Source organism: Pseudochaenichthys georgianus, chromosome 1, assembly GCF_902827115.2.
Source record: "Pseudochaenichthys georgianus chromosome 1, fPseGeo1.2, whole genome shotgun sequence".
NCBI classification, from domain to species: Eukaryota; Metazoa; Chordata; class Actinopteri; order Perciformes; family Channichthyidae; genus Pseudochaenichthys; species Pseudochaenichthys georgianus.
The window spans coordinates 21,037,489-21,060,543 of NC_047503.1; the positions used below are offsets into that span (position 1 = coordinate 21,037,489).

The window sequence follows — 23,055 nt, forward strand, 5'->3', positions numbered from 1 at the left end:
ATCAAAGGTGTTACAACAGTTTAAAGACATTTAAAGACTTATTTCGAAGACTGAATGAACATAAACAAACCTCGACTCAGAGCGCCGCCATGTTGGATTGCATAGAACGCTCACCGAATTCTGATTGGTAGAGAGGATATATCGCGTTTAGGCTCAAAATGGGTTCGGCACTTATCGTGGTTTGGAAAGGAACTGCACCATGCCGTACATTTTAAACAAGGATATATAGCAAATGTGGCATGAAACGTTGATAGAGCAGTGAATAGGTTCAGTACACAGCAAAATGGCACGACAAACTCAATTTTTTTCAATTTGGCATTTATAGCGTTTTGGAAAAGAACTCCTCATATGGATTAACATCCCAGGCTTATCTCAAACCCTCACATCAAAGGCCAACTCCAACGTGTGTGTGTGTGTGTGTGTGTGTGTGTGTGTGTGTGTGTGTGTGTGTGTGTGTGTGTGTGTGTGTGTGTGTGTGTGTGTGTGTGTGTGTGTTAATTGTTCTTAAAGGTAGGGGTAGGTCATTTTGGAGAAACCAGCTAGAATTAGAAAATACACAACCGGGAAAAATCTGCCACTTCCTTACAGAGCCCCTCCTCATGACCAAAAGAGGGCACGAGATAAGTTTGTGCACAGATCTTTCGGCTGTAGGCGTCTGACCCCCGCACAGATGCTGCATTCGTTTCTTGACTGGCGCTCCGGACGGATGGCGGTAAATTGTCACAGGCCTCTCGCTTATTAAAACCCATATTGAGGTGTCTCTTGGCCATTTTTCTTTTTTGAAAGGTGACTTGGTAAGTGGAAATTACTGGCTTTTTTATTTAGTTTGAGCGTATTTCTATTTTCACCTGATTCCACCCCCACTATTTGCTGGCGTCATAGCCAAAGGAAGGGGTGGAGAAAAGGGGGAGGGGGCGGGGGGCTAGACAGTCTCACGCATAACTTCAAAGAGACCCCTAGATTAACATCAAAGGCTTATAACACACCAGTGTGAAATCACACCTGCCTGTTATAACACCTCACATCAAAGGGCACACATCAAAGGCTAATTAGATTAGACAACTCTGAGGGGACAGGGGCCAGGCAGCATAACTTCAAAGAGACTGCCTTAATCAACACCTACATTAACACCAGAGGCTTATATCACACCTACCTGCTATAACACCTCACATCAAAGGATTAGACTACAACGGGGTGTGAGTGGACAGGGGCCAGACAGCATAACTTCGGAGAGACTGCCTTAATCAATACATCAAAGAATTAGACAACAGAGGCACTACACAGGGGGCTTTTCACACCTACCTGTTATAACACCCATAAAGGATCTCGAACAAAGGGAGGCGGGACTTAGCTCATTAACATGATTGTACCCACTCACATCAAAGGATCTCGAACAATGGGAGGCAGGACTTAGCACATTTGCATAATTGGGGGCGTGTCACCTGTCACTTTTTCATGCATACTAATGTGATTGAAACAGGATTGTTATAACTACTACTGTGTCTTGATGTATACTTACCTTTGTTATCTTTGTTCACTCACAGGACTGTCAAAGATCAGTTATGTATTATGTTATGATATTCAGTGCATGCACTTGGGGCTTTTAAGAGCAATTGTTGTTTACAGTTTCTGTTGGCCGCTTTGTGTTTATGGAGCCGCAGATACTATGGTATAGTTGAATGTATAGGAAGAGGCTACAAAGGAGAGTTACAAATAATGTGTGAGCTAATTTTGATGAGATTCCTTGAAGACATTTCTGAGACATTGCATTCACAAGAATGGGACTAACATGAGGTTACAGGAACATTTTACCACCACTGTCTAATCAGATTATCCTTGAGTCCGTTTGGAAGTTTAGGCCACATTTGAAGCAATTCTCTCCAGGCGTTCCTGTTATATTGTGTTCAGCAGAAAGGGACAAGCAGACACACATAGATTAGACAACATACCGTAAGGTTAGTACAAACAGACAGAAAACCTAAAAACAATCACAAATGTACACTTCATTACTAAGAACCTTTGTGTCTCTCATTTGTTGAACAAATTCAAACATGAGAAATAATATTGAGTTGTCAGTTAAATATAATGTTATTTAGGTTGTGATCATCAGAGAAGCAATTACATTTCTCTTGGGAACACAGAAACATCCAAGCAAAAATTACAATACACAACACTGAAGAGTCCGGGGATTCTCTTTAAAAACAATATTATTTTATTTTGTATTTTATTGGTATTGTTATATACATGGCATAATTTGTGCTTTTTTATTATCAAGAATAAAACCACAAGGGAACACATCATAAAATTAAACTTTAAACCACGATTGAATTGTTATTTTTTCTGCAGGATATACCGAGAGTTCTACAAAAACAGAAGAAAAGGGAAGGAAATGACAGAAAACCATATAGATAGATAAGTAGATTGATAAATATATAGTTTTTCCAGAGACACTTGCAGATGGTTCACTGAGGGTAGTGTGAACGTTCAGACTGTGATGTGCTTTTACCAACAGCAGCAAAGGCACCTGTGTATCACTTGTTTAAAAAAAAGAAAGTATGCCTCAGGGCCTTTTCCAGTTGAGTTCATACACATACAACCAACTCATCCACAATTTCTTCCAGGGGGATTTCTGCCACACAAATTTGCTGATTTCCAGCCATCGCAGATGTTGGACTCTAGGTTAGCCGGTTCGAGGCCATTCCCACTGATCCGCCTGTCTGAGAATAATTGACATATCAAAAAATAACCCCACAAAATAATATTTTGGACATTCTGGACTTTTCTTGCTTAGGTTGCTGAACTAAACTATGTAGGGAAATTTTTCCTGAAGTTTGAGTTTGGTTTGGCAAAAAGAGATCAGAGTCAATAAAGGACCGAAGAGATGAGCTGAAAATATCAAAACATGTTATTCTGTGAGTGATGGGTAAGAGATGAAGGACAAGGTTCAAAGATAAAGAGTATAAATGAAGAAAATGGTAGTCAATACAGTATAACCAAAGAAGGGAAGAAAAAGGAGTGTGTTAAAAGAAAAAAAAAAGGTTTCTCGATGACACAGAACACCAACATGACTGAGAAGAAAGAGGGATGGCATAAAAGCCCAAATGTCAAGAGTCAGATGAATGAGTGAAAAAGTCTGAGGACCAAGGAACACAGGCCGAAGATATGTATTATGCTCTGTAACTCTATCAAAATTGGACTAGCCGTCTTCCTACTGCTGCCTCTGCCTCACTGGAGGTTTGACCCTTTCCATACAACGGTTGTTCTGCTATAACACCTAACCAGTACCACAGTTTTAGTAAACATGTTTTATTCCATTTGGTTTCTGTCTCTAACAAAAAGCATTGTATGCCCAGGTAAAATTCATCCAGAGAAACCCTGAATCTGGTACTGATAGTTAGTACAAATGTTTTTCAACCAGTCCTGTGAAGAAGAGCAGAAATACTTTTGTTATCAGACAGAGAGAGTGGAAAGGCAAAATAAGGTTTTCTTTTGCCAGTCCAATTTATGTAGGTGCATAGACAAAACAAAACTGACAGCATGGAGGAGGTATAAAGGAGAGCAGCAGCAAAACATGGGAAGATAAATAATGAATGAAAGGAAACTAACAGTATTCAAAGTGATAACAAGTACAATATTTGATCTGAAGAAAAGATAACTAAAATAGAATACAATTCAATGTAAAAAATAATGAAATATATTGAGGAAAAAGCCTGATGAATGCAAGGTTGAAGCACAATTATTTGTATTAATAAACCTATAAAAAAAGTGGGGCCCGAGAGCATATTCCTATTAGGTGAATATTAATGCAGAAGGGTCACACGTCAACATTTGGGTTGAAAGACTAGAGGGGAAGGAGGGGGAAGGCCTTTCTGGTATAGATTGGTCCGTTAGCTAGCCTTAGCTTCCCACTAGACTAAACCGATTTCTGATATATTTGTTAGCTAAAACAAGGTCCACAACAATGTCTGATAGCCAACTAAGTCCATGTCCAATCCTTGCTGGCAAGTTTGCAGTCCATCACCATATCTGTTTATCTTAACTGAAGCAGGATGACTTCCAGGACGTTTTTGTTTATACGGTAAACACACAACTCACTTTTCTTGTGAGAGAGTTATGTGTTCTCAGAAAACCCCGAAATGTCATCCTTGTGACTTTCAGAAACCGTCATGGCAGCATTTCAACAATGGCAAAGACAGCCAATTGGAGCCCCAGGGTGAAAATGTCCATCCATGTCCATGAGTAGCATCATACCCACCAGCTAACCTTGGCTTTTGCTTCCCGCCAAGTCAATCCTCCTCTTGACTAGCATTAGCAACTGACCAATCTGTAATATTTAGGTTGGTGGGCTGGCAACTTCTCACCAAGGTGTAGTTCATGTTGATTCAGTCCTTTAGCTGGCATTAGCTTCACACTAAGCCAGAGTCCATGTTCTTTTGGTCTGTTAGCAAGCATTAGCTTCCTGCCAAGCTGTAATCCATATAATTCAACTGGTTAACAGACCTGAACTTCTCGCCATGCCACAATCCATTTTGATTCGGTCTGTTAGCTGGCATTGGCTTCCCACTGCGCCATAATTCATGTTGATTCAGTCAGTTGGCTAGCATTAGCTTCAAACTCTAATAGTCCATGTGTCCGAGGTGTCTGTCGACACCCCACTCTCAGCTCCAGAGACAAAAGTTACTGGTTGTTTGGCAGGTAGAGCCTTTCTCAGCCGGGGACAGATAGAGCTTGCCATTAGCGCAGGCACAAAGCTCGTACACAGTCTGTTTGGTGTAGGTGGTACCTGCTGGCGCTCCCTCCAGCGGGTCAACAGCGCTGCCGAGGGGGATGTTGCCCAGTTTGATGGTGTTGGCATCTAGAAAGATCTGTGGACATGAAAGAAAAATTATTAAGAAACCTTTGATTTCAGAGCAATGGATGGAGAAAAAAAGAAAAACATAAATAAAGGAAGATCATAACTATAAAACGTTAACACACTGACGTTGATGATACTGCTGTAGGGGACTGAGCTCACATGATTAATCCTGGTGCCTCAAATAACACACACAAAAAAAGTGATGTTGTCTGAAAAAAGAGAGAGAGAGCACATTGCCATAGGGGATGACTATACTCGCTGTGGTCGACTAGGGTTGTCATCACAAAAGATCTACTGAGACAGGAAGGGAATTTCTATTTAGAATGGGTCTCTTTTGATAAAGAGTGGGAGTGAACGAGGCAGAGGGCAAGGTAGGTGAAGAGAAACGCACGTGAATCAGTGGGAGAGGAGTGAGGGGAAGACAAATACAAAGGGGAAAGACAGACACAAGGGAAAGCATGCAGCAAGAAACAACTTCACACAAACAGAGCCATCTTTTAGACAAGATAATTTGCTGCAGTATCATATTTCTATGTAAACATCTGTCAAAGAATTACATATTAGAAAAAGCTGATTCATTTTGTTCTGGCAACATTTAAAACAAAAAGACAAGAATAATCTTCTAAATAAATCAAGCAGCTTATTAATATTCAGATAAATCAAGATCAGTGACACTGAGGGAGTGTTATTTATGGACCTAGTGAACATTTTGTGATATAAATGGAAAAGCAGAAGTTATTTTCTTGTTTTTCAAAGGCCAGCACTTCACTTTTCCTCCCACTCCCAATGATCTCTCCACCATGTCTCCCCCCCACTGGCCTCATTCACTGACCCTTACTTCTCCCTGCATTCCTTCAGCTCTTCTCATCTTCAGATTGATACAAGCTGAGATTCTAAAGAGAATCATTACACAATCTTGGTTTCTATTGACTGCTGTGCCTGCTTATTTATTTACTCTTGCAATCTTCAGTGTTCAAGGAACATAGCTCACCCCTCTTTCTCTTACACACACACAGTAACACACACCCAGAGGCCGGGCGATAATCTCAGCAGACATCTGTATCCCCATCATTTATGTTCTTCATTTAAAAAAAGAAAGAGGGGAAGTGAAAAAGTGCTCGCAAAAATAGCTATGAGTGCAAAAAGACAGAGAGGAAGAGAGGGGAATGAGAGGGAGTCAGATGAAAGGAAGGCAGAGAGAAAATGTCACATTAGAAGTGGTTGGGAGAATATGGGGGCCACAAAATGAGGGAGATAAGATGAATGAAAGATAAAAGGAGAGGAGAGGAATGAGGGATTCGGACACCCAAACAGCTAGGAACCAATTAGTATAACTAATGATTTCACATTGGCTGACAGGGCATATCTCGGGCTGTATAAACAACACAGACCCACAAACATGCGCACACGCACACACTATTTCTGCATGATGGAGCAGAGCAGGGGTGTGCTTTAAATGTCTGTGCAGCTTAAAGTAGCACATCTATTATCCATTTACATGGAGATAGATATGCAGGTAAAAGACTGTGGCAGCTTTAAAGATGGTGTCATAATAGCCTGGAGGTCTATACTTAGTGATATACTCAAACTCTACAAGAACTCCTGTATTATTCATTTACATTTTGCAACCTAAAGGATCCTAGGTGTTTTAAATATATTAGTCGAGAGGCATTGAGGCGATTAACTCATTGACTGTTTCACACCTATCTTTCCCTGGAGTTTAAAGGTATGATCATTTGTACTGTGCAAGTTAGGAGGTAGACATGGGGGGAGGGGTTACTATATGTTTTGTATTTAAATGTCTACATATGCACCCAAAACAGGATGTGAACAAACACAGCATGCAGTATCAAAATAATTCAACCACCCTGAAGGTAATACATCCCATCCAAAGCGCAATTTCTATGACACAAAATAGTAAATACAATAAACCAAGACAAAGAAAATGACCTCATAATAGATGTTACCATCTTTTTAACTAATGTACTGACAAAACTGCTGACATTTTTCAGCAACATGATCCAAAAATGTATATACACATTTATATTCACGTTTCCCAAATCTTAAAAACAGAGACAGTAGGTGGAAAGTTGGCATGACCAAGAGTCAAAAAATATTTGAGAATTATTTTTTACGTTTGTTATACTGTATGCCATACCTTTTACCATACTATGTCAAGATCATTGTTCAGACCTTAATGGAACAATTATGTGGCTGTTCACTGATAACTGTTCCACAACAACCCAGTCTCACGGCATTTCGTGTTCACCAACACGATTTTTAATCTATTGATTCGTGTTCACCACCACGATTTGCCCCTTTTTTTCGTGTTATACAGCACGATTTTAAAAGCAATGTATTTCTATTGGTAACGTGTTTCGTGCCTGCAGGCTGCAGCACGTCTTTTTCTCCGGTCGGGTCGTGGAAGACCGGAAGCTGTGTGGTTCATAAAAACATGTTCTTACTCAATATCAAGCCACAATTATTGATTTTATTTTAAATCGTATAATTTCGGACTTTTGTTGCCGTCTGTGAGGAAACACCGCGGGGCGGTGACAGCCCTCTCCGTGATGCAGCTGTTAGACATGATATCAGCTGGTCACGTGGTGATCCCCCTGGGTCTCCTTCATAGTGAGGAGACTCCAGGTGGTTTATTCGCCTGTGCATCGACCCCGTGCGTCAGAGGAGACGCATGGTGTACATTCCTCCTTCCGTGGTTTTGGATTTGACCCACTGGAAAAATCTCCACGTCCGTGGGGGTGCCCCTGAGCAGAGTGACGTCACACACCGCAGTGTTCACAGAAGCATCTCTCGCAGGCTGAGGAACGTGCATGTCGCAGGCAGTGGGGGGACAGTGGCCGGGTCACATGTCTCTCCATATAACGTGCTGGAATTACTCTCTGTATGGAAAGTGCTCCAGCACTTCGTCCCGTGGCTGTACAATCAACATTGATTCAAACAGACAACAAAGCAGCAGCGGCCTACATAAATCGCCAGGGAGGTGTTCGATCAGCGCAGCTGCTGAACACACATCCCACACAGCCAAATGGACAGCGTTCCGTGTGGTGTGTAGGGAGAAGCCTGGACCCCGTTGGCCCCCCTGCCTCGTGCTGTTGTTCCTCCAGCTGTTGCTGGACAGGAATTGGCTTATAGCACGGTAAAAACATATGCTGCTGCCATTCCATCTTGCCACGTAGGTTTGGTGTCAGCACGGTGTTTAGTCACCCTCTGGCAAAACGTTTTCTATGGGGAGCACAGAGACTCAGACATGTGTCACGCGCTTTAGCGCCTCAATGGGTTTTTGGCTTAGTATTACGCGCACTGAGTAAAGCTCCATTTGAACCTTTAGATCAGGTCCCCCTGAAGTTCTTGTCAGCCAAAGTAGCTCTGCTCTTGGCTCTCACATCAGCTAAAGGGTGAGTGATATGTCTGCTCTCTCTGTGGCTCCGTCATGTCTCCAGATCCAAGGAGATGGCAGTTCAGCTGTTTTGCGCCTTAAACCGGCTTTTATGCCAAAGGTGATCACAAGCTCTTTTAAATCGAGAGGGATCACTTTGGATGGTTTCTTCCCTCCTCCTCACACATCAGAGGAAGAAGCCACATCTCATCTCCTCTGTCCCGTACGTGCGCTGTCATGTATATTGCACGCACAGCCACGTTGCGCAAGTCTCAGCGCCTGTTTGTGCATTACAGAGAGCACTCAATAGGGCAGCCTCTATCTGCACAGCGGCTGTCACACTGGTTGTGTGAGGCTGTGTCACAGGCGTATGTCTACTCTGGGGTGGATCCCCCAGAAAACATCAAAGCGCACAGCACCAGAGGAATTTCAACCTCTATGGCGTTGCATGGAGGAATGACAGTGGGAGACATTTGCAATGCTGCATCTTGGTCTTCCCCCTGTTCTTTTATTCGTTTTTATTTGAGGGATGTCTCCCATTCCTCTCTTACACATTCAGTACTGCTGTTCTGTCAGATTGAGTAATGTCAGGGACTAAACGGCATGCCCTCTCTCCTGCCTATCGGCATTCAGAGAGCTGCCCCTCTTGCCCCTCTTTTATAGGTTTAACAAGTGGGATTTGTTTATCTCTACTTTTTTTAAACGATGGGTATTCACCTTCATTCCCTTAAAGAGAATATTAATTTGGAATAATGCTATATTTCCAGGGACTGTGATGCTCCTTCTTTTTCGCATGGGTTATTAATTGAGTAGATGGGTTTTTGTGCTTCTGGTTACGGACGGACCAGTGGGGCGTGGACTACATCCTGCTTCGCCCTTAACCCAATAGCGATAGCCTTAGAGGGCGAAGCCTCATACGAAATAGAACTGAGGTTACGTACTGTAACCCAGCTTCTATGAGTATAGGCGCAGCCCTCTAAGGTTCGGGCCCCACTGGCTCCGCGAATAGCTGAAGAAAAGCTGTTTGTGTGGGAGCAGTTGGACGGGCCATCTTCCTATTTATACGGAAGTGAGGCCGGAGGTGGGGCCCACGTCATACAGATGTAGCGCTTCGTTTCAGACGCCTACCCGTGCGGGTCCGTGATCGGCACGGGGTGGGCCCCTGCTGATAAGGAAACCCCCCCCGCAGGACTTGAAACGCCCCCTTGATAAATACATTTAATTATAATGAAACCAGCTGCAATGGATCATGGATCCACCAGGGGGAGCCGTGAAAAGCTGCCACACTGAAACTCATGTGAAATAAACAGCTGATCTACAGGGATCTGATATAGCGGATATTTGTTAAGCTCCATATATGTCACGGATAGGATCATATTCTGTGCATAAGTAAGAGACATGTAATCATTTACTAAACATCACCATGTTTTTATTTAACAAAATAATGTTTAATTCACGTTGGCGTAAGTACAAAACTATGTTTTTAGATCAGGAAATGCATCCAGGGTCAAACAAACGATGTTCGATCATCCTCGCATTCATTGAATGTATCATATGTTCGCGAGTTGAAATGAATGCACTACATTTAATCCACGTGAGTTTACAACAACAACAATAATCGCTTTGTTTTTATATCACATCCGACGGAGGAAAATGCAGCGGCTCTCTACCGATCATCCTAATCCCACGGGCAAACACTAATATGTACAGTGTTAATAGTGTACTGTATTATTAGTGTCTAATATTACTGCTATAATAATCACACATTGAGTTGTTGAAATCAGACCGTCGTTTTTTTTAAACGCTCTGAATGAAACGGCAGCTCTCAGGTGATCAGCTGTGTGTTTACACAATAAAATATGCATAGTAATTTAATACCTTCCAACACACAGTTCTGTTTCATATGAGTGTTGAGAGCCGTATCCACAAATCTACTAATTTTGCCCTCAGTGCACCAGATTGATGCATTTAACTTAAATTTAAATAAAAACATCTTCTGTTGTAACAACAATAACATTATAAATAGTAACATAGCATGGTATTGCACATTTACTGTAGCTTTGAGTATTACTGGCCTGAGATTTTTTTATTACATAATATAGACTTTTCAGTGTCCCACATTTTGCACAGAACTGTCCCACATTAGGAAAACAGATTGTCTGAGACAACTTGGCACTAAGAGTACTAATATGTCTACCATTTCTTTTATGAGTTTAATATCTGCATGTTCTCTTTTGGTTTGATTAGGACACATCCTGGGGATTTCAGAATGTTACTGGATTTTGATTTATTGTATCGGCTTCATGTCGCAATATATTCCCGAAGTCTGAAATGAAAAAATGTTCCACATTAGGGCAATTCACCCTACATTTAATCATTTTGTTTATTTTTTACGAAATAAATGTGGTTTAATCCATCATGAAATTAATGTAGGCTATTTACTTAGTACATATCTGACATTAACGATTAACACACTGTTCATACTGCTCACAGGCTGATATCTAGTGTATTCATACCCCTCACTGTTTATTCATCATTCAATTCATTATATATTTTATTCTATAGATTGTGAACATTACTTTTCACTTTACTGCTTGTTGCACCTGGTTAGAAGCTAAACTGCATTTCGTTGTCTCAGTACCTGTAATCTGTGCAATAACAATACAGTTGAATCTAATCTTGAGCAGGAACTAATGTAGGCTATTTACTTAGTACATATCTGACATTACTGTGTTAATTGTTTACTGTACAGTAGTATTGTTTAACTTGAAGGTGCCTGATGTGAACATTTCCAGAATGTATTTCACTTTTTAAATGCCTCTGTGATGTGCTGCAGACCAACCCCAGCCCAACCCCCCATGTGTCCTATATGTATGTTGGGGACCCTTTGTTTAAAACGAATTGGCCATCGGAATGTGTGTCACATTCCACAGCAACCCCCTCCTGTGCTCCCCCGCACACAGAGAGACACAGGGAGATCGCTCTTCTGAAGAGAGCGGAAATAATGATATTGCAAGTTAGAAACGTAAAATGCATTTTGACAGACACTTGGGGGAAATATGCTGCATTTTGAATGTCCGATAGTCCACCAGTAACACCTTAGTCCGTCTCGTCTCATCAACGAAAACTAAATATACATGACATACTTTGTTTTAGATTTCGCATGAGAGCAAAAGGAGAATATCCGTGTGTAAGAGTGAAAATGTATATATGTAAAATGAGAATATATGTGTGTAAGAGTGAAAATATGCTGCATTTTGAATGTCCGATTGTCCACCATTTCCACCGGAAATATCAAACATTTAATAAAAGTGAAAAACAATGAACAAGACTTAACGTATTCATCATAATTAATTATATTTATTTCGTTTGGATGTAGGATTTTTGACTTTGTTTAGAGCAGTGATCTTCTACTATATGAACATTTTGGACCCCAAATCACAAAAAAAACGTAAAAACAGATTTTGAAAATGATTTTATTTTTCATAACACAAACATACACAACGAAACCATTTAAAAGCTGGAAATATATACATGGGATATGACTATGATAATGTGAAAGTTTGATTGAGGTAGCATGGGATTTCATTCTGATAAGGCAAAAGTGTTATTATAAATATAATACAAATATATATATATATACACATTATGTACAACAATCTGTTTTTTCTGTCTTTATCTGTGCCACGCTTCAAAGCGGTTTCTGTCAACTACGACACAGAGGGCAACATCACAGATTCCTCCTCCTCCATGTCAAAAAACAAGCTTAAAGCTTGACTCACGTTCAGAGTTCTCTTCATCATAGTTGAGTCTTCAAAACTCTAAATCTATCTAACTATATCTAAATTCTCAATGTTTGTCTGTCACTTTACTTCAATCGCAGTCTCCCGCAGCCTCTCTTTGTCTCCCGCCGCCTGTCTTCGTATATCTTCGTCTCTCTCCATTTCACGCCGTCCCTCTTCGGTTCCCGCCGTCCCTCTTCGTCTCTTTTCGTCTCGTTTCATATCACTCCGTTTAACTGATTACTTCACCCCCTCCCTGGTAAATACATCCTGTTGAGCAGAATCTACAGTTTCCAGTATTTTCCGTTTCGTAAAATGATAAAATACGGCGAAGATATTCAAATATGTGCTTCCATTATTCATACTTCTGAAATATATCTGTATTAACTTTATATCATCGTATGTCCGTGTTTATTGGGTATTTTTGCATGAAACAAAGACTGGCATATAGTTTCAAGCCAGTACTTTCGACAGAAATACACATATACATCCTGTTGAGCAGGATCTACAGTTTCCAGTATTTTCCGTTTCGTAAAATGATAAAATACAGCGAAGATATTAAAATATGTGCTTCCATTATTCATACTTCTGAAATATATCTGTATTAACTTTATATCATCGTATGTCCATGTTTATTGGGTATTTTTGCATGAAACAAAGACTGGCATATAGTTTCAAGCCAGTACTTTCGACAGAAATACACATATACATCCTGTTGAGCAGGATCTACAGTTTCCAGTATTTTCCGTTTCGTAAAATGATAAAATACAGCGAAGATATTAAAATATGTGCTTCCATATTTCATACTTTTGAAATATATCTGTATTAACTTTATATCATCGTATGTCCGTGTTTATTGGGTATTTTTGCATGAAACAAAGACTAGCATATAGTTTCAAGCCAGTACTTTTGACAGAAATACACATATACATCCTGTTGAGCAGGATCTACAGTTTCCAGTATTTTCCGTTTCGTAAAATGATCAAATGCGGCGAAGATATTCAAATATGTGCTTCCATATTTCATACTTTTGAAATGTATTAACTTTATATCATCGTATCTCCGTGTTTACTGGGTCTTTTTGCATGAAACAAAGACTGGGATATAGTTTCAAGCCAGTACTTTCGACAGAAACACACAGCAATGTTGTCCGGACTGTTGTTTTTATGCGGCACCGGCTTGAACAGGTCATGTGATCTGATCACGCCGGCGTGACGGTCGACTCCAAAGGGTTAATATTAAATACATATAAGTATTTTTACAACTTGTATTTAGAAATACTCTGTTGTAATTATTGATGCATACATGTGTTCATCCATTTAATGTGGCATCTGCTATAATGGGGTTAATGTATGATATTACTTAATAATACAATACATTATAATATATGATATGATAATTACATTTTAGTTTTATTCATTTCTTATTTCATAGTTTCTCATTATTATTATTTTTTATCGCTCATCTTATTTTTGATTTTATTAATCTGTGTGAATCTGTGCTGTCCTGTTTTTCACTCTCACCCTGTTGCTGTTTGAACTACTGAATTTCCCCACGGGATTAATAAAGGTCCATCTTATCTTATCTTAATGTATAAGTTGATTTACTTCAATCTACTGTACAATATTACAAGAAATATACTGCATAAAGCAAACTATATACTTTATTTGATCTAAAATATTGATGTTTCTACAACGCCCATTGTGTATTTTGTGAATGAAGCGCCATCTCATGGTTAAATCCTGTAATTGAACAAATGGGGAAATTGGGCAACGCCCTCTAGCAATTTGGCAACACCCCCAGCCACTGGCATCCGCTGGGCTTTTGACTGGGACACACCCATTTGAGTCTGATCTGGAGTGCTACATCTGTAGGTGGGCGTGGATTAAGTCTGTCAGTGCTGCACACGTGCAGTGGGATTACCCAATAGCGATAGCCTTAGAGGGCTGCGCCTATACTCATAGAAGCTGGGTTACAGTACGTAACCTCAGTGTTAATAAGACATAGTAACACTGACAACACGACTCTTTACGAACTAGTGAAAAACTAATATGTGCACTTAACACCTCATGTGCCGGGCAAAGGAAAACACCACATCACATCTCTAACTGTCATGGTATGCCTTTAACAGGTCCCTGGTGCACACCTGCCATCTTCCCTTTGGCTTCCCAATAAAAGCTGCCAGGGTTAGGTTATAGCCTTACAGAGGAGAGGACTCAGTCACGGTTGACAACACAACCCAAATCTAATTCTAACAGCCTGCTTGCCATAGCAATGAAAACCTACAATTTACTTTGGCATGGCGACGGGTGGGAGAATGAGGGGAGATAGGTGCCTGTTTATGTGAGGAAATGCCGTTAAAATGACTGGTTTGTCTTCCATAGCATTGGTAGCATCATGAAAAACCAATGGAACAGAGAGGAGGGGAACAGAGGAAGGGAGAGATGAGAATGAAAAGAAGGAGGAAAGTAGGGATGGATGGATGGATGGAGAGACAAACAATGAGGGAAGCAGAGTGTGACTGGAAAGAGGAGAATGCCATGAGTAGGTAGGGATGAAAGACAAAAAGCAGGATCGATAAAAAGGAGACAAGGGGTGAGAGGTGAGAGGAAGGTGGATTGAAAGAGAGATATGGATGCTACTGTAGCAGGCACAATGGACAGTGGAGGAGACATACTACAGGTAGACGGATGGATGGAAGTAGAGGTAGGAGATTGGAAGTCATTTGTTGTAGCTTAAAGTGGGATCAGCGCTGACATTCATCCCAAATGAAAGTGTATTAGGGTGTTAGGTCAGCCTGTTCTTGTCTGTACATGTGAACGTGTGTCGAAGACATGCTTCTGTGAATATAACAGTGTTTGTGAATATGTATAAGGGAGGGATTTTTTTAAGGGCAATGTTCTGCATATTTTAAGCAAAATACCTGCATTGTAGTTTTTTTGTAAAATAACACATACATCCGCAAATTAAAAAAAAAGCGAGATTATTTTTGAATGTACGTCATTCACTTCAATAACAACCCAACAAACTGAATGATTTTAGCCCAAACTATGTTATACTAATCTTAAACAAGTAATCCTGTTGCCTGAAAATAACCACGTAGTTTTACTTTTTTAAATTTACAACATTAATAGGTATGTAATCTGGAGGAAAATAATTCTGTTGATAATGTAGGCCTATGCAATGCTTCATTTGATATTGCTAGGATATATATGAATATACATGTAGCAATGCATGCACATTTACAAAGATATGAGCGATGTTCAAAATGAAAGTGAACACCTATATGAACAAATTCTAATTTGGGTCCTATAAATGATTGCATTTCAATCCGAACCTTACAGGCAAACAGTCCCACAACACTTAACTACACTTGTCTATATTGTTCACTCCAAGTATACATATAAAGCGAGGATGTGTGTCCCTTTGCATAGATGTGCAAGTGTTGGTGGGTGGCTCAGTGTGTGCATGCAGAATGGATGTGGGTCTGAGGCCATCTTCATCCGACCGACATCAGTTTAGCAAGTACGTGGCTCTGGAGTCAAGGAGAAGGGAAACATGCAGGAAGCGGCAATTATGGAGGGTCAAAACATTTTTCATGGATGATTTCCTTTGGCACAGCTGAGGAACAGGCACAAGAGGGTTGGAGGCAAATATTCTGCCAGAGAGGAGGGGAAGGCTGCGATGAAAGGACAAGCTTTTCTTGGGATTAAAAAAGGGGAAGGGAGGTGGAGGGAAAAAGACAGCAAAGAGGATACTAGGGTTAAAGTGTCTTTGGGGGGAGATCAGGAGGAAGAGCATGTGATGTTGAGGAGTAGCTTAGGAGGAAGACAGGTGACTGAAGGTTAAAGCAGCTGCACACATACAAAAAAGGTTCTGCAGTTGACTTGTCTGCAGTAACATATTTCGTTAGTTACAAATACCCAAACACGTTTACTGCAGCTTTCTTTTCATTTTCCCCTGACGTATGTCAGAAGCACAGTACAAACATGTCCTAGGGCAGTAAGTGCTAAAGCGGAAAATACTTTTCATTTTGTAATGTATAATCCAATGTTTATTTTCTTTGTCCTTTTCAGAGTTATAACATTTAATGAATATTTGTAGCTAGGCCTGCCAAGAGTCTGCTGATGAAATTTCCCGATTTTAGCTTTCTCTGGGGGAGTAAATGACAGTCCCTTTCACCTGGTTCATTAAACAAAAAAAGTAAATACACTTTCCAACAAGATGCAAATAAATAGTACCAATGTTTTGAAAGCACTTGTGTGCCTGCTTTAAAATGTGTATGTAGCATACATACAAATGTCATAGTCATAGAAGCAGATCGAATGTGATATTAATGTTTTCAGCTTGCATTAGATTTCTCACCAAATCACTTTTTCTAAGGAAAAAGACAAACAGAAAACTGATATCCTGTTTCCTGTACCCTATCAATTTTAGTGTTCTGATTGAAAACAAAATATAATGGGCTCAAAGGACAATTGAAGTATTAAGGATAATGAATTCAAGTTGCTTTGCTACGATTGCCTAACAAAGAAAGCAGCATGTGTTGCTTATGCTATCAGAATTTCCGCACAAACTTGGGGCAGGCCAGCATAAAATTATAATGACCTGGAAGCAAAGTGGACTAGAAAGTGTCAACTTGAAAGTCTTTGTCTGAGAGGATTGAGAGAAGAGTGGAGAGAGAGAGAGGGAGCGGTGACAGAGGTTGAAGGACAATAATAGTAACATTTCACCAGCACCACACAGACTCAATAACACACAGAATCGTGCACACAGAAAAACACACAACTTGCCTAGCCTCGTCTCACATTGACTTCCTTTCTTATTTTCTTTCTCTCTATTGCTCCCCCTGCACTCACACATGGAACATACGCACCCACTCCACCAACACAAATAGGTGGGAGGTTGTGAAGCTATCTGAGTGCATTACAAAGACCATTAGGCGCCTTGAATGGACACACGCTGGAATGGGAGCTGACAATGGACTAAATGACAGAGGCAGGAGAGAGACTGACAGTGTAGTAACAAATGGGACATAAAGTCATATCAGCCTGCTCTACTGTACCATACAGTGACACACACACACAACTGCAAACACAGACAAATGCTTTCATGACTGCATCTACAGGTAGGCATGAATAAAACGCACAACACGTAACACAGTTGCGATAGCACAAATAAGAGAGAGAGAGAAACAGACACAACTCCCACACACAACGAAATACTGATGAGGAGTTACATCAGACTGATGGAATAACTAACACACACACATTTATAATGATCGCCTCGGGCCGTGAAACTAATGAATTTTCCAACGTTAATCACACTTTTCTCTCAGCTATTGGCAGGTATCAACTAATCTGCTATCCCCCACCCCCCAACACACACACACACACACACACACACACACACACACACACACACACACACACACACACACACACACACACACACACACACACACACACACACACACACACACACACACACACACACGTAGATGAAGACCCTCAAAGAGTTGAGTTGGATGATGAAAAGAAGTTTTGGAAGTAAACATGGAAGCTCTAGAGATTGAGAAAGGCGGGGACAACAGTGTGATCTGAGTGCACTCATGTGTGTGTGTGTGTGTGTGTGTGTGTACATCCCTGACTATACATGCTCTGTGTGTCTGTGCATTTGGGTGTTTGAGTTGGTGAGTGTGCATGTGGCTATATTCTATGGGGGTGTGTGTGTACTTCTAGTCTATTGCATCCACTTGTTTAAGTGTATGTGCTTATTTTTGTGTGTTGTTGTATATGTTCGTGTTTATATGTTTGCTATGACTCAACAGCATTAGTGTGTACGACAGGGGAGTAACCCCCTGCTAGCATTGTAATTCACCCACCATTCTGCCATACCCGCAGGTAAAACAACAAGCAGTGAGAAAAAAAAAAATCCAGTCCCAGTGTACCAGCCCAATAACACCTCCAGGCTACAGCGTGTTAATAAACCCCAGCCTTGTGTCAACAAACAATAAAACTCCACTTTGTTTAAAGTTTCTGTAGTTAACCCGATTTTAACTCGCTTCAGTCAGCAGCAGAGTGAAGCTAACTCAAATTGTTACTTTTATGCTTATCAGGAGAACAAATGCAAATGTGCATGCCTGGCACTCTGGTTTTATTACATCTCTGAAGAGTCTTTAAGATAATGATTACAGAGAAGCCATTGGTGTTCAACTTTTACAAGGTGTAATGCCGTATATTAAAGGTATTAATTAAACTTTGTTTACTTGCTATTGTTTATTCTGGAATGAGGCTGACTTTGGTTTGACCTCGTCTGTATTCTTTCTGCTCATTAGCTTCCAACACCAGAGAGGAAATGCAACTGTCCGGTTTTCCAGCATAAACCCATCTCAAATACTGCGTTATATTTAGACTCACTGCTTTGATTGGCACATCCTGACAACTACACCATCCACTCTTCTCTTGTGAGGCGATCAGTCTTCTTCTGTTGTTTCTAAGGTGATAACAAACCTGGACCTCTTCAACCTATACACTTCAAGAACAAACGGTATTATTAACAGAGACATGTGTCTGGTGAGCCATAGCTGGAGAGGCCGGCTTCTCAGGTGAGCAGTCAAGTGAGATAAAACTAAAAACACACACTTGAGGTAGAAGCAGCAATCACCCTTATTTTCTATATATAATATACTGTAACAGTGTTGATGTGCTGAACAACTTCCTTTTCATCAAAGTGATGTCAAATGATGTGCACCGTTTTCTAAGCTTTTATAATATAAATGCATCATCTCCATGTCTATGTTGATTAATAACAGGAAACAGGACACCTCGTGTTTCTTCACCTCTAAATATAACTAATATATAAAGAAATCCGTGCAGTATAGATGGTACATACACAAATGTATGACCATTTGCAAGAATTAGTTTTGTAAAACAGCCCCCTTAATAACAATACCAAGCAGCCGTAGTCACAACTAAATCTGCACATATGGCAGTAGTGGATTTCACCACCACTTTACCAGTAAAGATCTTTACTGTACTCTCACTAGAAAGGGACAGAATTATACCTGGCCTTCATTAATACTCTAGGGCAGCGGTTCCCAACCTTTTTCAACTCAGGGCCCACTTAAGAATCTAACAAATGTTTGCGGCCCACATTCAACTATAAACACTACGGAGGCTAAATAAAGTTCTGATTGCTCAATTCAGAACAAGTGACACATTGTTAATCCAGTAGTACAGACCGCTGTCAAGGACTGTGATGATAGTTGCAGAGGAAGATCAAGAAAGAGAAAGGAAAAAAGGTTAAAATTAAAATAAATCTTAATAATGAATTGTTTCCACACAAATCACAATGTTTTGCAAATTATTTGGCGGCCCACTTGCAATGCATTCGCGGCCCACTAGGGGGCTGTGGCCCACAGGTTGGGAACCAACACAGTCTCACTCCCTGATCGTCCAAGAGCGACGCTTGGTCAGTGTCCGTTGGCGTGCAATTGTGACGCACCGAGTCTCCTTCAGCTTCATAAACGGACGCAAAGAGCTTTCAACTGATTGCAATGTATTCCCATTGGTTGCGGTATTTGATGCTCAGGGAAGCACCGCATCCGTCCATCTCGGCGGTAGTTAAAGGCAATGTGAGCGTCCATTCCCATTGGATAACGGATAATTTTACACCCGGAAGTAAGAATTCTCCTTACTGTCGATTGATTTTACAGTGATATGCACTACTCACCAACTCAAAAACACCAGATTATCCTCGTTAATTACACAACAGTAATTGGTTTAAACTGTGTACAATGCTTTTGTGTTGTTCCCCTTCAATTCTGAGAAACAAATACTTTTTTCGGAGTTTAGGATTGCCGAAGACACTACACTACCAATAATCCTCAGCTATCGTTTGGGACGAGCCAGACCGCTTTGCTCGACAAACCCCTTGATTAGTCCTCAGGCTTTGTGATTGGATGTTGGAGTGGCAGTGCACCAAGGTTACGCCGAGCACCAAACAGCACTTTGAAACGGAATGAAGCCCATCGACGGCACACTATCCAAAGCACGATTTGAACGAGTCTACCCCACCCTCCCCCCATAACTACATGCTGGCTATTTGTTTGTTTTCGTAAAATGTCCTATGTCTCTACTGGGAATTGTAGTTTTAAAAGAAGTTTTCGTATTTTATCATAATTAGACGTTGCCAGTATTAAACTGTGCACATACCTGGGGGTTTTGGGGATACGAAATAGATGACAGCTCAGGTCAGCAGATATTTATTTAACAGCTGGTCTTATGTCTGTGACCCCTCCTGTTGTTAATTGATAAGCCTGAAAAATGCACTTGTCACGGTTCAGAGGCACATTTTGCAAATATGGCAGTAGCATCGATCATCTTAAGATAAGATAAGATATTCTTTATTGATCCCAAATTGGGAAATGTTTTTGTTACAGCAGCATGTACTACTTTGTTCTACTCCACTACAATTCAGAGGTTAACCTGGTAGTTTTACTCCACTACATGTATTTGAGTTATTTTGCAGATTCTGATTAATGATGTGAAATATATAAAACCCTTAAATTAGACTTTAGTTACACCTTAGTCAAATTCAGGGAAAGTGATTGTCAAGTGCCAACAATCAGGCGAGATATTTGATAGTGGGTGCTTGAGAATACAAAAAATGTATCTGGAGATCTCTATAAAGCATATTCATTACTCGTTATTCTCTAATCGTTCATTAAAAACTGTATACAATGGCTATTTTGCACATCCCTTTTAAGATTTCAAGATTTGTAAAGGTTTATTGACATATCATATACACAACTACGGTGTAGTTATGCAATGAATTAAAAACTTGGGTCACATGTTCCTAAACAGTGCATTACAAGACATCTCTTAACCAGTTTAGCCAGCCAGCCAAACTCTTTTGTAGTGATGGGCATTTAGATTCCCTTCGGGGACACGAATCTTTTGATTCAGTTCACTTTAAAGATTCGTTCACCGGTTCGCGAACGACTTCTGGTGATTTGCACGTTCGCGAACGATTCGTCTTTGTACTTAATTCGTTCAGTGAGTCTTCACTACTGCCGAAGTCCGTACAAGAAGTTTGCTGGCGTAAAATCTATGATATTAAAACACATTTTACACCTCACCTTGTTGCCCCATAAATTATGCTCTGGGAATAGGCTACATATTATTTAAGAAATATAATTGGCCATTGTTAAATCTCATAAATGTGTGCCTGATAGCAGGCTAGCACATTATATTTTCAAACCCATGCACGTACTATGTGGCCTAACTTAAATCCCAAAGCATTAAACTCTGAATCTTTTAGGGCCGGAGAATGTCCCGCTCTGTGTGTGTGTTTCACATTAGCGGGACGCTATGGAGCTCAGGTATCCGCCCTCTGAAGCTTTTAGGGCCGACAGCGGGAGGAGAATACAACGCTGTGTGTATTTATCTCTAAGCTAGCGGCTAAGCTAGCTGGACGCTACGGAGCCCAGGGCTGCAAACGAATAGTCCAAAGATCAGCTCCTAAATTCTAACCCTATCGTCTATTCCTTGACCTCTGAGTGAAACGTCACGGGGTTAAGGGATAGTGGACAGGAGAATTCAAAAGGACTTAGGAGAAGAGACTGCGGTACTTTAGAGAATCCGAATGCACTTTCACTATCCGACATGTGTATGATGCGCCAGCGGACGTCATGAATGTGCGTCTGCTGCTTTGGGGGAACTATGGAAACTACAGTTTTCTATACAGCGGACTACAACATGGATGTTTAATAAGAACGAGGGACTACTGTAAACTCATCTAGAGACTCTGCACCGTGCTCTGATGCTGTTGCTTTGCTTTATGAACGTGGACAACAGAGAAACATATTCTTCATGACCAAAGTTGGAATTGAAATAAAAAAGGAAAGTGAAACTTATGCTCGTCACCCTCTCCCTCCGGTCCACATTAATACCAATGATCCCAATACGTATGATTGTATGAACTAAAGATCTTAAAATCAATACAAATGTATTTATTATAAACGTTAGTCCTTAACATCTATCACTGTGTATATCACCATTCAAACATCTTTTAAAAGTTGAACAAACTCCACACAGCTCAGTAAAGACTGTGAAATGTTGACTTTATTTGATAATTTCAGTAAAAACTAACGTTCATATTTCTCTTTTTGATTATAATACTGATGAACGTTCAAAACAAAGCACTTTGCCAACTTACCACCTATGTTTTAAAATGCTTAATAAGCACCGTAACTTTCATGATATAATTTCTCGGTCATAATCGGTTGTTTCCGTGAACGGCCGACTGTGGAGTGACGGCAAATGCTGCGACCGCAAGGCATTGTGGGGCAGCATTTTCGCGTTTCCTGTCGGTTAGGGAGGTCCAGTGGTTCCTAAGCTAAAGGAGGTTATAAAGGAAGTTTGAAACCTCCTTTCCTATCATTCTCATCATTCTAGAGAATTCGAAGGGCACTTGTCATGGCTGCCACTGAGGGACTTCCGGGTCATTTCACTCCTTTAGGAAGGTTCCTAAGCTAAATGGACTATTCGACTTCAGCCCCGCTATCCGCCCTCTGAAGCTTTTATGGCGGACAGGTTGAGGAGGATGTCCCGCTGCTGTGTGTGTGTAACGGAGCTCAGATGAGAGGGCTCTGTTTACAGTTTTAATCCTCTGTCAAACTGCATGTTTTCTGCTATATTTGATGAGAGATAAAATGATTTTCTGCCACAGGAGTTTGACAGAGAATAACTGAAAGTACACAGTAAAATAACTTCATAGTAGCCTACTTGTGGTAGAAGTCCAACTAGTACTGAGTCCAACAGTAAAGTACTTCATTGTATTTGTGGTAGTTGTCTAACTGAGTCCAACTCAGTGTAGATGTAACATCTAGTATTTCGGAAGGGCCCTAACGGGGCCCTCCTCTTGAAAGAAAGGGATATAAGGTAGAAGAACTGTAGGAAACAGTTCTGAACTGTTTCCACCAGTTCTTTAAGTTCGTCGTCCGCGAACAGCTTCTC

At 40.6% G+C, this 23,055-nt stretch overlaps 1 protein-coding gene across 1 annotated transcript in view; it reads right to left on the reverse strand.

Annotated features, from left to right (window-relative positions):
• Positions 1-2,234: 2,234 nt before the first annotated feature.
• Positions 2,235-23,055, reverse strand: part of LOC117440777 (zeta-sarcoglycan) — a 568,571-nt gene continuing 547,750 nt past the window's right edge. Inside the window, exon 8 of the mRNA XM_034077045.1 lies at positions 2,235-4,865. Coding sequence (XP_033932936.1) covers positions 4,659-4,865 — 207 coding nt within the window. The 3' untranslated portion in view covers positions 2,235-4,658. The remainder of the gene's footprint in view (positions 4,866-23,055) is intronic.